The sequence below is a fragment of the Ziziphus jujuba genome, chromosome 1 (assembly GCF_031755915.1).
Source record: "Ziziphus jujuba cultivar Dongzao chromosome 1, ASM3175591v1".
In the NCBI taxonomy this organism is placed as follows: Eukaryota; Viridiplantae; Streptophyta; class Magnoliopsida; order Rosales; family Rhamnaceae; genus Ziziphus; species Ziziphus jujuba.
Window position 1 is genome coordinate 33,409,441 of NC_083379.1, and position 16,286 is coordinate 33,425,726.

The 16,286-nt window shown below is 29.4% G+C and overlaps 1 protein-coding gene across 1 annotated transcript; it reads right to left on the reverse strand.

Annotated features, from left to right (window-relative positions):
* Positions 1-2,753: 2,753 nt before the first annotated feature.
* LOC107434819 (phospholipase D alpha 1) lies at positions 2,754-8,498 on the reverse strand. Its single transcript, XM_048466293.2, has 3 exons — positions 8,409-8,498; positions 3,752-5,663; positions 2,754-3,472 (listed from the first exon to the last, which is right to left on the reverse strand). The coding sequence occupies exons 1-3, from the start codon at positions 8,496-8,498 to the stop codon at positions 3,039-3,041; spliced, it is 2,436 nt and encodes an 811-aa protein (XP_048322250.2). The 3' UTR covers positions 2,754-3,038.
* Positions 8,499-16,286: the final 7,788 nt, after the last annotated feature.

A 16,286-nucleotide genomic window follows, 5' to 3' on the forward strand; every position in this document is an offset into this window, starting at 1 on the left:
TTGTCCTACCTAGCTAGCTATCCACCCAATTAAGCCATGTGGCAGAATACAGGATTGATCAGGTTAAAATGCAAGCCAATCACGTGCTGCCACATGTTCATATGGCCTCCTAAGTATTCAAATTCACTTGCTGTAATTTCATCAATACAAATTCATTTTCACACATCTTAAGGACAAGTTTTCATTTTAATTTTAATTTTCCTTTTTTTCTTTTTGTGGCTATTTACATGTTCAGTTGAGTTGAATACTGACCATTGCTGAAGAATGATACTGCTTTTTAGGTCGGAAGAGAATGTGTTGGGACCAGTGATACTGAAGGAGTACCATTATCTAAAGACATAATTTTGTATAATAAAAAAAAAAAATTGATGTGTGGGATTAAATTACATGGACAAATGCTAGGAGGAAGTGTCATAGTGTTCTATGTTTGTTTTAGGACAGTGCTGTAAAAGCTTTCTGTTGGCCACAGCATCGCCACTTAATTACTTAATTTGATCAATGATTTTTGCTTATTTTAGTAGTGAACTCTTTTAATTTGATTATACTTTTGACTAAATAAATAGATTATCAAACATTGTTACTTGTATTTGAATAATTGATTAAAAAAAAAAAAGAACTCATATGATTACCGAAAAATAAAAATGAAAATAGATCCCATCTAAATTGAATTATATTTTCAGAGAATTATACCAAATTATTATACAATAAAATTAACAGTTTTTTATGTTAGCAAATATTCATACTGTTTATTTATTACTATTTTTTTTTTTAACCATTTACAGCAATTTATATTCTAAAGCCGGTGTTAAACTTAACTCATGGTGTAGGTGTGAGGGGTATACTACTGTACCAATCTCATTCAACACAGATATTGTTTTGATTAATAATAATGCTAGATAGTAATTTTAAAAAAAAAATGATAAATTATGGTTGGAGGCTTTAACTTCCTCCTATTACATAGGACCCCCCTAAACTACCGTCCTGGCTCTGCCCCTATAAACATATGGAGCATGACACAATTAAATAAAGTTCAAGGAAGAAATCAGGGAATACAGAATTGTTAGCACTGAGTAAATTACGTGCCTGAAAAAGAGACCTGAACGGATTGTTGCATTCAATTCAATTCCAGATCAGAGCCGGAAGGCACTAGGCTAAAGACATGGATTTAACACATGAGCGACGGGGCGAAGAGCAGGGATCATTTTAGTATAATGGATAAGCATCTAACTGAAAAGGGATCGATAAGCCTTAGCAGATGAGAATAGGATTGGGCTGAATGGAAATGAACTAGCAAGACAGCTACTTCGGCCAATTCTAGACTCTAGTATTTTCTAAATGGTTTGTTGCATAGAGTTCTGAACTATGTTTTCCAAACCGGAGAGTTTTTTAAATATGTCCAAGAGCTGCAACAGCAGTTATTAACGAAATTCTATTTTATTAGATTCAAATATGATTAATAATATATTAACACATATATATAGCACATATTAAACCAAAACATGGAAAACGAGAAAATGAAGTAAAAGTAATAAAATTAGCTTATCACTTCTGATGGAAAATTATGGTTTTTCTAAATATTTTAAGACATTGGAGACAAGACTTTTTATGGGGTATAAATTTTATGACAAAATTTTAAGAGTAGGAACAGTTTATATTAAAAATTGTTTCTTGTTCATAAAAAAGGTCACAAAAATACTAGTTTTAATAGAAATTATCAAGACGAAAAAAGAAAACTTCATTTAACATTGCTTGCATGGTTTGTCCTGTGTATCATTGAAACGTTGAAAGTGTTACTGGCAGATTAATTAATTTTTGCTAAATTTGTCAAAATAAACGGTACAAAAGCCACAACTCTGTTTGATACCATGGCTCATTTTGCTGCTAAATCATGATGGAGAAAGCTTGAATCTTACAAGACAGGCGTTTTAACTAGCTACTTTACAAGTTAATTTTTGTGCCTTTGAGTTGCAAACATCTACCAAGCACAAGAGACATCAATTAATGAATGCAACCAATTCTTGTAATCGTTTATTGATCAATAAATTAAAAGACGACTGAGAAAATATGACCAACTAGAATGCCTCTTTTCATAATAATAATAATAATAAAGAAGTAGGTTGGCTCTCAATAGCTTTACGAACGCAGACACAAATATATTAAAATGACATAAATATATTAAAATAATACAAATGTATTAAAATGTCAAGTGAGGTTGGCTTTATTACTCTATTTGATACCATGACTCATTTTGCTGTTAATTTAGGATGGAAATAGCTTGATTCTTACTAGACTGGGTGTTTTAACTAGCTACTTTACATGTTAATTTTTGTGTCTTTGAGTTGCAAATATTTACCAAGCACAAGAGACACCAATTAATGAATGCGACCAATTCTTGCAATCCTTTATTGATCAATAATTTAAAAGGTGACTGAGAAAATATGACCAACTAGGTTGCCTCCTTTCATAATAATAATAATAATAATAGAAAAAAAGAACTAGGTTGGCTCTCCCCAAATAACTCATTAGAACACAAACAAAAATATATTAAAATATCAAATGAGATTGGTATGCCACTCATCCACACTCAGAATGTTATAGAATTTGACACATCGAGATATAAAGGAAATCGTTGTAAACGATAATAATATAAAAAAGAAATATTATAATAAAAGCAAAACGTCATAACGTAAGAGGGAAATAAAAGAAACCCAATCAATAAGAAAAAGAAACCCAAAACCGGCCTCATTAAAACCCTCAAGAGAAAAAACCCCAGTGGGGAAAACCTCTAAAGGGAAAAAGAGTACCGGAATAAAACATACAAATCCGAAGAACATTTTGCCTTGTAACTCCAAGGAACGTCCGAAGAAAGGTCCACAACCAAATTAACTACATTAACTGAATCACGCTCAAGCTAGATATGGGTCCAACCAAACTTCTCACTCATTGAGGAAAAAAAAAAAAAAAACACTGAAAAGAAAAATCAAAGTAGGAACATATAGCTCTAATGGAATGAGGAAAGGAGATGCATTTTTAACTTTTTAAGTTGTGATGACTGAAGGAAGTCGATCGGTTTTATCCCCAAGAACTGGAGCTCTAGTATCTGGGAAAAATTCACTTCCAGGCAATTTTGTAACTTGTCCATCATTGAGAACTTCAATGGGGTAGCTGAGCAAGTGGCTAGGCAAGTCATCGTCTAACTTCTCTTGGATGTAAAGGCTCCAATTCTTTTTGGCAATCTCGTTCACCTTTCGAACACATTGTATGCTCTCCGGTTTGAGGAAGGTGTCATCAAATATGCCCAAGTGCTCATACCACAGAGCCAACCGCTGGCCATGAATCTGGCCCCTAGCTGGTTGAGTGGTGGCTAGGTGGTGTGGTTGGTAGGCTCCCATGGCAATTTCTGTATCACGGGCTCCATCCATTGATCTTTGGTTGATGTTGGCTGATCCAACGATTATGTATTCATCATCAACTGCACAAAGCTTGTTAAGTTTGTGAAAATTCATGACTCGTGATAAATAATAAAAATCAATTTGTTATATTACTAATAATAAAAACAAAATGTGCATACATAATTATCTATATCTTGTTCATCATCATGCAACTGTGATCTTCACTATGTCACCAACCAGAATAGCTTTCAAATTGAACAAAGTTGTTTTAAGAAATTGTGCTTTTACTTTTGAATCTTTAGGTTCAAATCTACTGCAGAAGGAAAGTGATTAAAAACAAAAAAAATTAATTAGCTTACCTATCATCATCTTTGAATGGACATAAATCATGTATCGTCTGGACTTTTGAGCTCTGCTGTAATCTGTACCATCTTTTGGTTTCTCTGGAGGTTCATATTCACCGCTCTTCTTTATCTCCCGATTGCCGACGCATAAGAATGTCAAATAGTCCTTGGGTTCTGCCTTAAGACCTTTGGCTTTGAGAGCACGAGCTATGTCCCTATACATCATATCCATTGTCATCATTTGCCAAAACAATATTGGTTGAACGGGAAGAGCTTCTGGTATACCCTCTGGGAACATAGGAATCACAACATAGACTGTGAATCTCTCTCCTGCTTCAATCTTACTAACAATCTTCAGAGATAGTTCCTTTGGAATAAGATTCCAAGCACCAACCTTTCCAAGGTTATGGCCTTGTGTGTTCCAACCGAAAGAACTCCCAAGAAAGTATTGATTTTCGATGTAGATAAAGTTTTTTGCTCGTCGAATGGCATTGATATAAGCATCTTGAATGCTTCTTTCAATTGCATGATCTTTCCCATTTACAAGACCAAGATTGAAAAAAACATTATGATGAAATTCATTAGGCCAGTCATAATCAACAGCTCCTTCGTCTATGGATCGAAACAATTGAATATTCCACGTCTCACTATCTTCAGGTGACAGAACTGGAGATGGAGGTATAAAAATGTCACCATGTTCGCTCAAATGAACAAGCAAGTCCTCCCCACCACCTTGCTTCCTCCATCTCTGTTCAAAATTGGTCAGGACATCCCAAGCAATAGCTCCTTCCAATCGGCAATGGATATCATGCCAAGGCTCTCTTGGTCCACCTTTAAGAATTGATGCATCAGAGAAACCGTTCTGATAGAAATCTTTGCGGTGGACAGTATTCAAGGTCCTGAAAAGGGAGTGGGACTGATTGTCATATCTCCCATCAGAAAGATCAATCCCGCCAATGAAGCTCACTATCCTCCTTTTCTTGGATGATGATTCTCCATTAGGAATCTCACTGTCCACCACTACAATCTTTTGGTGGTGACTGAACAAGGTCGAAAACAAAAATCCTCCAACTGTCTTTTCGGCATTATCAGGATTTCTGGGGCATAACACACAGTGGACTTTTGTATCCCGGAAGTATTTGTTCGTCTCTATACAATGAGTAGCCATTTTTCCCGGATATATGTGCTCCACAGAAGTTTTATCCTCCCAAATAAGGATTAGGACCCTGACCCCTTCATTCGCCTTCTTCTTAAGAAGCTCTCCGAGAGTGACTCCGCCTCCTGGCTTTGGCCTCCTTGGGTCTCTTATCAAGGTAATCTCAGTGTACACTGTCCAACCTGCTATGTAAATCAAATGCTTGGCATTGGAAAGAGCATCAAATACATCTTCCCAGCATCTATGAGGCTCGTAACCAGGAGAAAAAGGGATCTTGGGTACGAATTCGTCTAAGACATGAGCGTCTTGGTATAGGGTTGCTCTGCAGCCATTCCTCTGCGTAAAGAATGTGTAAGGAACTCCTGGAAAATCAGGAGTTTTAATTCCTTGAGACCAGTTTGGGTCTGCTGTGGCACCAGAGAAACGCAATTTGACATGGATTTTAGGAGCTCCAGATAGAGGTTTATGGTGTTTTTCATCCAAGATTTCAAGCCATTTGTCTACTGGTTTTCCACTAAGTAATTCTTCAGCTTGCATATAAGCTCTTCCAATCACTTGTGTAGTTTGAAAACCGGTAACTTTGAAAGAGATTATAACTTGAGAGGCTAAATGGGCAGAGTAAATGTGGAAGGATTGCTGCCATTGGGGAGGAGAATCTTTGTCAAATTCCAAACGTCTAGTTGCTCCAACTTTAGCATTGTCTAAATGGATTGTTGCATACAGTCTTGCAGAAGCTTTATACCCAAATATTTCCTTTAATTTATCTAGGTACTAAAAAGCAGTTATCAAAAGAATTCTTTGTTAGTAGATTATAAGTTTATATAATATAAACGTAAAAAACCAAATAAGGAAAAAAAAAAAAACAAAAAAACAAAACAAAACAAAACAAAAGAAAGTGAGAAAACACAAATGATGATTCTAATTATCATATAGAATTTGAAACTTCTAAATTATGTTTGATCATCATTTCTTTTTTTCTTTTATTTAGTTTTAGAAACATTCATATAAGTTCAATTTCAAATAATTAGATAACAATACCAAGCTACTTTTATTTGTTTTTATGTTTTTAATCATCTAACAAAAATATTTGAAAAGTTAAAAATAGGAATATTTTACGCATATATAATATATATTCAATCAAATTCATATCAAGACAACTTAATTATATATATTTATTATTAGTAACAAATTTATAGAGAGAGACAATAAAGAACAATCATTTACGACTGTAAGATCATGAAAATCATATAGATTTGATGGTTATAGATGTTGTTCCTTTCCATAAACCCTTTACCATATCATATATATATATATATGTATATATTATGGAATTTAAACAACACGTGTCAACATTAATTGTAATTAATTGTCTTATTTATTTATTTATTTATTTAGTTTTTGATATATTGGGTGGGAAAATTTAACACCAAACCTTAAATTCAAGACCTAAGACTTAATGCTAATAATACTAGGGATATATAATTGTTTTCTAACCAACTTCAATGACTTATTTATAAGTATTATTTTAGTACTGGCACATATTTTTCAATTTCTTTGTACTTCTTAGAGAGGAAAAAAAAATAAAAAAATAAAAAAAAATCACGAATCACTTAAATATGGATTTTTTCTTTAACATATTTTTAGTTATTTACGAGACATTTTAAAAGACTTTATAATACCTAGAGGAAATATTTTTAATCAATAATGTTAAAGATATCAAATTATTTACCAATGATATCATAAATAATATGAGTTGAGTTCGCCAATTTATATTTAGTTTATATTAAATTTTTTACCACTAATATATTGCCGGTGAAGTGTTTCATCTAACAATGATTCCAAGTTCAATTGTCACACCCTCAATATCCCAAAAAAAAAAAAAAAAAAAACAAAACAAAACAAAAAAACAAAAAATCCCACTAATATATCACATTATTTGGTACCTTTAGTTTAATGGTAAAATATTAATACGTTAGTTTGAGAGAATTAATTAAACCCTCAAGTTTAAAATGTTGTAACATAAGCCTTTAAATTTAAATTTGTGATATTTTGGTCCAATCAAATTTTTTGGCAAACTAATGTTAATAAGTTTCTAAATTAAAGGTATGTTAAAATGCAAATTTCTAAAATTATAGGATTTAAATTACAATTGATTAAAATTAGATGATCAAAATTACAAACACCAATTTACATTTTAATATTGGTAAATAAGGACAGATCCATTAACCACTGTTAGTAAAAAAAACTAAATAATAAAATTGAATTAAATAAAACAATTTGAAATATGGAGTCTAAATTGCAATGTTTTAAACTTGAGAGCCAAAAAGCAATTTTTAAATTAAAGAATGCCAAATTACAGTTAACTTAAATTTTCACTATTAATTAACTATTAACTAAACTTAAAATTGAATGAACTAGATTTGAATTAGTCTACTTCAAATCAGTTGACTTTGATAGAACTGACTCACAAACAAAAAAAATAAAAAAATAAAAAGTCACTTAAGACTTACGTTGGGTATGGGGGCACGTGCCCCACCTCAGAATTCATTTTTAATTTGTTAGTAATTATTTTAAGTTTTTACTATTTTTATCGCCCACCTGTATTAGGGCCCTGTGCCCCCCACGACTCTCTCTGTCTCATGGTTATTTTTATTTTTTCACTTGTCTATATATGTATATATGTAATCAGTTTTTAATTAATTAAATATTTTAGCTCTATAATATATTTAATTAACACTTTTAAGATAATCTATATACAAGTATAACTATTTATAATTTGTTTTTATCTAATTTTTGTTTCCATTTTATAACCTCCAACTTTTGCACTTTGATATTTGATATATATATATATATATATTTAACATGTTGGTCCTGAACTTCAATAATTTGTTAAATTTTGATTTTTTGAAATATTATTATTTTACCTGCAATTTTAAAGCATATAATGCACTCATTGTAACATGAAAAGAATAAAATTATATAATTAAATAGCCTCATGGAACTGCTGCATGTTGCGTCAAGTGCATTGAGCATCTCAAAATTGATAAAATTAAATTAAAAATAATTTTAAGGACCAATTAAGTTTGACGAAAGCAAAAATATAGGAATCAAAGTACCAAAAAAAAAAATTAAAACTAAAGTACAAATATGAAAGTCCTGAGATTAATAGTGCTAATAACCAAGAAAACAATTGTATTTTCTTATATATATGTTTATAATTTTCCACACCGTAAGTCAAATTATAATCAAGAGGTGTTATTGCATATAATGCTTTCCCAAAAAAAAAAAAACAAAAACAAAAAAAAGGGTCCATTATTAATGGTGCCACACCATGAAAAGTTCTGGCTTTACACCGCTTATATTAGTTGACTTTGATGGAGCCTATATAGTTAGTTGAGGATCCAATAATTTTATAGGCTCTTTGTCTCTAGTTAAATCTGTGATAGTTAATACATAAATATATATATATATATATAAACAAATATATATATATATATATATATATTTATATAATACCTTGAGGAAGGACATCCACCAACCTCCCGGAAGCTTATCTATCTCGAAGATGGTTGCGTCAATTACTCCATGCAGCTGTACTTGCGCCATGCCGATCACTCCGCCTGCACGATCCCCCACAAAACACAAACCTCAAAATATACCACAGCTCAGGAAATCAATAACATATGTACATAGGAGAGTGTGTGTGTATATACACAGAGTGCTTCTATGATTCAGGGAATTCTAGATAAAAAAAAAAAAAAAATTGTCCAGTACATGAGAAAAATCTTTATATATATATATGAAAATTCTATGGTTAACGACAGTTTTTTAGAAAATCGTCACCAATATTATAAAAATCTGTCACCAATATTGTAGTCCGTATGAGAACCGTCCGCACCATAAACGGACTATATATATATATATATATGTATATATGTATATATGTATATATGTATATATGTACGTGTGATATATAAAGGCAGACAGTGAAATGAAATGAAATGAAAAGGAAAGGAAATTAATCTAAAATCTTGGCATGCAGTAACATCAAAGAGAAAAGAGTAAGAAGATCGAAAAAAAAAAAAAAAACCAATTGAAGCCGATATGGTTGATTGAGAAAAACCACCGATGAGCTGCTTGCAGAGGCTAGCTAATTAGTTGCTTTTTCATTTCATGAAAATAAGGAAAGAAATAGAACGTATTTATAAACCGAGAGTTGAGAAAAAACTAATAATAATAATAAGTATTGTTATTAAAGACGAAGACTTGGTTTGTTGCAGGTAAACGGGGAAGCAAAATGAGTGTAAGTCATTTTCTATGTATGAGCGCTGAGATTGTTGCTATTACCAAAAAATGAAGTAAATTATATTGAAGAAACCAAAGAAAAAGTATCATTCTATGTATGAGTATGCAAAATGATTCACAAAATTCATGGTATTTGGACAGTGGATGCAATAATCACATGACTAGAAACAAAAAATATTTTTCAGTATTGATATGCAGATCTCCTAAATTAAAATGGGAGATACATATTGCGAGCAGTTGAAGGCAAAAGCGTTGTTGCTATGGACCAAAGGAGGTAATACCCGTTTCATTAAAGATGTCTTATTTGTTCCTAGTTTAACTCAAAACGTACTAGATTTTGGACAATTAATTAAAAAGTGCAAAATAATGGACAAAAATAACAAAAAAATAAATAAATAAAGATATCGCTAATTTGAAAATGCTACTACATGTAAAATTCAAGGAAATAAATGCAAAATAATGGACAAAAATAAGATATTGATTGCTAAAGTGAAAATGTTACTAAATAAAATATTTCCCTTTTTATGCCATTGGATGAAAATGTTGTCTCGAAAGTCGATAAAATCAATGAATCCTTATATTTGAAAAATGAGCATTTGGACTACTAAGGACTGAAATTATTCAACAAAAAATATATGGTGATTGGATTTCTTAAAATTGTGTATAGTTTGCTTACTTTAATTGCTTGTTAATGTTAGTTGATAGTAGTTAGAACTTGCTAAACATATTCATTAACTACAAATATTAAAGAAGGAAAAATATAAAAAATAAAAAACTAAAATAAAACCAATACAATTTTAAGTTGTATTTCATTTTTTTGTTTATAATTTCTTTTTTTCATTTATTTATATTTTAAAAAAATGTATAACTACCATCAACTAACATTAACAAACCATTGAAATAATAAACTACACACAATTTAGAAGAAAAACAAAAGTAAAAAAATAAAAAAATGAACTTGTTATCAAACGAAACCTTGGTTGTCTAAATTTTTTTTTATTAGAATGAACTCATGTTATGTCAAGTCAATATAATATAATTTTAATTTAAAAATCCCATATCTAATTAATTTTATTTTGTAACGTAAATAATGTTTCATATAGTTTATTATATGATTAGGTTTTTTTATTCTCCTACAGATTTTATCACATTAGCTAATCTCCAAAAGAAAAAAAAAAGAAAAAAAAAAAGAAGAATAGTATCAAGAAGGATAATTAACAATTTAATAAAATTATAGTTTTAACAAAAGAGGGAAAAAAAAAGAAATAAAATAAAATGGAGAAGGTATAGTTTTACTCAAAGAAATTCATTAGGAAACTTATTAAAAAGTTAACCCTCTAAAAGAAATAATTCAAATCTTTTATATTTCTTTTAGGATCTCCACGTTTAGATCAACATGGGATTAGATAGCACAATAATTTTTAAAGACGGGGCTTCAAATTCATTATCTATTGGTGGAGGTAATAGTATCATGGTCTTTAATTAATCAGTTGGGAACGCTGACTTCTATCTTAGATGAATATATATTTAATCATAGAAATAAAAATAAATAGACTGTTGATTTTGAAGGTCAATGACTGTTGTCTTGTATAAATTATGGCATGATCAAATTAAAAGTAGATTATGGTTCATTAATGTTAATAATTATTATTAATTCCCAGACTTCTTTCCTTCTTCAAGAGAATCAAGAGATTTGAACGAGTACGGTACATAAAAGTAAGTGCTTTAGGTCATGCAGAAAAACGTTAAAATAATTATAGTCAACATGTTTATTTTGGTTATTTAATGGATTTCTATATTCAGACGCTTGGCTTCAGTCTTTCTTTTTTCATTAATGCTATTTTTCAGTTAATTTGTTTTAACTAGCCAGCTATCCACCCAATTAAGCCATGTGGCAGAGTACAAAATTGATGAGGTTTAAAATGCTGCAAGCCAATCACGTGCTTCCACATGTATTAGTACTCCTTTTTAGGTTGGATGAAAAAGTGTTGGGACAAGTGATCCATGGCCACATAATCCCTACCTAGAAAATGAGTGTAAGTTCATGGGTTCATTCAATTTTGTAAGTTCATGGTATTCTTTCTTCTCAAAGAGTACTATATTGAAGTGTTATTTAGTGGTATAAATCGTTCTACAGGGATAATTTTATATGAAAATAAAAACAAAATAAAAAATGAAAAACGAAAAAAAAGAAAGAAAGAAAAATTGGATTAAATTACATGGACAGATGATAGGTGGAAGTGTCATGTTCTATGTTTCTTTTAGGATAGTGCTGTAAAAGCTTAAGTTGGCCACAAAGTCCATGCGCAATGACCTACTCTTTAGGGATTTTTGGACCGATGTACCTAACTTTTTGTCATTTTGCAATTTGTACCCCCAACATTTATATTTGTTATCTTTATCCTTTAGTCTTTATGAATGATGTTAGCCAAAAATAGGATGCTAACATTGTTTATGTTTTGGTATTAAAAAGTCACATACTATTCATGCTAACGTAAACCGCGAGCCAACAAAATTAATAGTTAACAACTTCGATTTTCTTTTTATTTTGGTCATGGTTTTATATAAGCGTAATAATTTGGTCCAAATAAAATATTATTAGGTTGGTTTCCTTGGCTGATCATGCTAGTATAAGACACCATTTTCCTTGCATTTAATATAATTAGGAGTCTTTGAAAGTGTTATTAGTTGCTTTCAAGATCAATACTTAATCATTGGAGAATGTATACTTATATATAGTCAGGATCATATCCTAATAGTTTTATTATCAAATCCTTCATTGGAAATCATTAGATCATTTTAATAGTTAGAATTTAAAAATAATAAAAAATAATCTAATAGAGATTTAGTGACATAGTAAAACTTTATTGGAGAAAGCGAAGCTTGTAGAAGCATAGTGAATCTTAATGGAATTTTAAATCTCAGCTTTTAAAGCAATTCAATAACTCAAAATAGAAGATCTGATAATAAAACCATTAGAATAACTTGATAGGAGCTTGGTTATATGTATGTAGTAATTTTCTTGTCCAAAATACTTTTGTTCAACACAATATCTAAGGGTGGGTATAAAACCAATCAGGATTGATCAAACTTATCTAACTAAACTAATTCTATTCGATTTAGTTTGCTTCAATTTGGATAATTTTTAACCTAAACCAAACTGAATCAAACTAGCTGTACATTTATATGTAATGTTTTAATATTTTATTATAATTACATGTTTATGTTTTTTTTCTTTTTTATTTCGTTAGTTTAAGATACTAATAATATTAAATTCAAATTAATAAAAATAATAATCTTTTAAATAATAATAATAATAATAATAAGAAATTGGGTAGTAAGCCAAAGCCAAAATTAACAAAACAAGCCAAACCAATGATGGTGGTTTAGTTTTATTTGGTTTCTCATTATTTGGTTTAGATCGCGAAAATAGCTAAAAAAATTAATCAGCCAAAAGAAACCGAAATTCACCCCTAACAATACCGCATTAGATGTGGTATATTGTTACACAAAAATACACATCATGTAACATATAGCATTTGGTGCGACATTATCTCAGCATTGCCCGACAAAAGTATTTTAGATAACAGAATTTTATCAGTATAAATATTTATGGAAATATATACATATATATATATATGAAATTTTTTTTATCCAAGAATTTTGTACAAATTTTTGTTCATTATCAAGAATATCTGCAAATAAATCACTTTATTACGAGATAATATTGACTTGGCTTTTTAGAGAATATAACTTGGTTCTAGACAAACCCAGGAGAAAATGTTTCATACATAGAAAACTCACTGTATATCTACATGTATGGTTGTTCCTTGTAACCAGCTAGTTGACCCAAACTTTTTACAAATTATCCTAGTCGTTTGATGTGTATAATCTAACGTTATATAACTATTTCAATTGAATGAGACATAACTTTGTCAACTGATCGCTTAGTTGCTGACAAAATTCTTATCATGGTTGGATGAGGAAAAAATAAACAATTAACAGTTGGGATGGCTTATCAAATACCTTGGTCAAATATAGATGGATCATAGGCCCATATATAAAAAACACATTTGCAGTTGATTTTACAGGTCAATATTAATTATGGAATGGTCGAAATGAGATTGTTGTTCATTATTGTTAATAATTATTGTTGGTTGACTTGCACTTGTTCCAGAGAATCGAGAGATTTGAACGAGCCGGAAAACATAAAAATAAGTACTTTTTGGGTCTTATTAAAATAATTATAGTCTTTATTTATATATATGTATATATACATATTAGAATTACAGTCCTTTTATATATATATATATATATATATAGAGAGAGAGAGAGAGAGAGAGAGAGAGAGAAAGGAGGTCATTTTATTAAACCAGGAGAGTTACATGTTCAGTCTTTATAAACAACAATTGAAGAGGAAGAAGAAAAACCAATTAATGATGCTGATATCTTGATCGATCAGAAATGCCACAGATGAGCTGAGGCTAGCTAATTAGTTGTTGTTTTATTTCATGAAAATTAAAGAGCAAAATAAACGTATTTAAATCCAAGTTTTGAGAATATTAAAATTAATAAGATGAAGATTAGGGTGTTGAAGGTAAACAGGAAGCCAAATAAAATTATTGACAGTTAGCAACTTGGAATTTCTTTTTATTTTGGTCATGGTTTTATGTAAGCATAATTTGGTATAAATAAAATACCATTGGATTGGCTTCCTTCTCTGATCATACTGTATAAGACACTATTTTCCTTCATCATCTGATGGGAAAATTTCAAAGTCATTAAATAATCATTCTAGATTGCCGACTTACATATGATCAAGTTCACATCTAAATGTTTTATTATGAGATTTTCTATCATAAACTGTTGGATTGCCTCAATAGTTATCATTTAAAATTTTTTTTTTTAAATCTAATATAAATTTAATGATATATTAAAATCCTATACGAAGAGAATGAACCTTCCAAAGGCATAGTGAATCATAATGAAACTTTAAATCTTAGTTTTTGGAGTCATATTTTCGTTTACAATAAAAATTTTAATAGTAAAACTATCAAGTCGACTTTATAAGAACATGGTCATATATATATATATATATATATATATATAGTAATTTTCTTGTGTGGAATATTTTTGTCCAAGACAATATTTAAGGGAGGGATAAACCAACAGTTTGGTTTGGTTCAATTTGGACAATATTTTTAACCTACACCAAACCCAATTAAAGGCTATACATTTATATATAATATTATAATGTTTTATAATAACTAATTATATTTTTATGTAATTAAATTATTTAGTTTATGATATTAATAATATCAAATTCAATTTATTAAAAAATAATAATACTTTTAAAAAAATTAAATAATAATTATAATAATAATAATAATAGATTTGTTATTAAGCCAAAGCCCAAACTAACAAAAGCGGACCAAGCTGTTGATGTTTTTTTCAGTCTAATTTGGTTTCTCTTCATGTTTCATTCGGTTAAGATTGCAAAAATACAATAAAAAAATCCACAAAATCTAACCCAAGTCCACCCCTATGATGTTATACAAAAGTTACACATCACGTAACATATTTGATCTGGTGTGACATTGTCTCAAACAATGCTAGATAAAAGTATTTTGGATTAGAGAATTTTATGAGTATATATTTATATCAGTAATGATCTAGTGGGCTATATGGTAATAGTAATTTAATGCATTTTTTTATTTTTGTTTTTTAATGCTAAATTCTTAGTAAAAAAAAGTGAATCCTTTAATGGAAGCCAAAATAATTCTCACATGATATTTAAATAAAATTGGATTTTTCTTTTGAAAAAAGTTGAATTTTTTTGCATTTTCTTCTTTATTCCCATTTAGTTTTATACCACATCAATATTTGGCATCATAAGATAAACTAAATAGCCTACTATATCAAAACTCTATAAGACACATTGATGGATTTTGTATCATAACCTCCCTTTATCAGTCCTTGAATCTCTTAAAGGATTGAGATTTGAAAATACATTTATATTTATATAAATCCTAACATAGTTCATTTTGTCCTCTAGAATTTTAGTATTTAATTAGATTTATATAAAATCCAAAATATATATTTAAATATCAACCCATGCAAAGATCAAAGGATGATAAATAAGATCCTGATAAAAAATTTATTGAGTTGTTTTGATAAGAAACTGGTTATATATACACATACAGACATGTATATATATATATATATATATATATATTTTATCCACAAATCTCAGACAAATTTTTGCTCATGATTAAGTTATATCTATCAATAAATCAATTTATTATTGGATAATATTGACTTGACTTACCTGAAAATATAACTTAGTTCTAGACAAATGATGGAGAAAATTTTCCTTATGAAAAACTCACTTTATATACACACATATATAATTGTTTCTTATATGAAGGTATTTGATCAAAGTTTTTGATAAATTATCTTAATCCTTCTATATGCATAATCAAACGTTATATAACTGTTCTAATAGGATGATATATAATTTTTTAAATTGATTAATTTTACTAACTGCTGAATTATGATTAAAGGTCTTGTCACATTTGAATGAAAATATATATATATATATATATATATATATATATATTAACAGCTGGGATAGTTTATAAAGTATTTTGGTCAAATATATTGGTATCTTAATCCTATAGATAAAAAAATACTACATTTGCGGTTGATTTTGAAGCTCAGTGGCTGTTTTCTTGATTAATTATGGAATGATGAAAATGAGATTGTTGTACATTAATGCTAACAATTCTTATTGGTTGACTTGCACTTGTTCCAGAGAATCGAGAGATTTGAACGAGTCCGGAAACATAAAAATAAGTGCTTTCTTGGTCTCATTAAAATAATTATAGTCTTTTTTTATGTTATTATTATTATGGAAAAGTGATTCTTGTATTAAACTAGAAGAGACACATGAAAACCAATTATTGAAGTTGATATCGTGTTCAATCAGAAAAACAACAGATGAGCTGGGGCTAGCTAATCAGTTGTTTCATTTCATGAAAATTAGAGAGGAAATAAAACGTATTTAAATCCAAGTTTTGAAAATATTAA

Bases quoted from the DNA above. Each gene is read 5' to 3' on its own strand.
- LOC107434819 (XM_048466293.2), bottom strand. From the start codon at position 8,498: ATGGCGCAAGTACAGCTGCATGGAGTAATTGACGCAACCATCTTCGAG. The intron at 5,664-8,408 runs GTATTATATAAA...ACTGCTTTTTAG, and splicing joins GGTGGATGTCCTTCCTCAAG to TACCTAGATAAATTAAAGGA. The intron at 3,473-3,751 runs GTAAGCTAATTA...AGCTTTGTGCAG, and splicing joins CCATTCAAAGATGATGATAG to TTGATGATGAATACATAATC.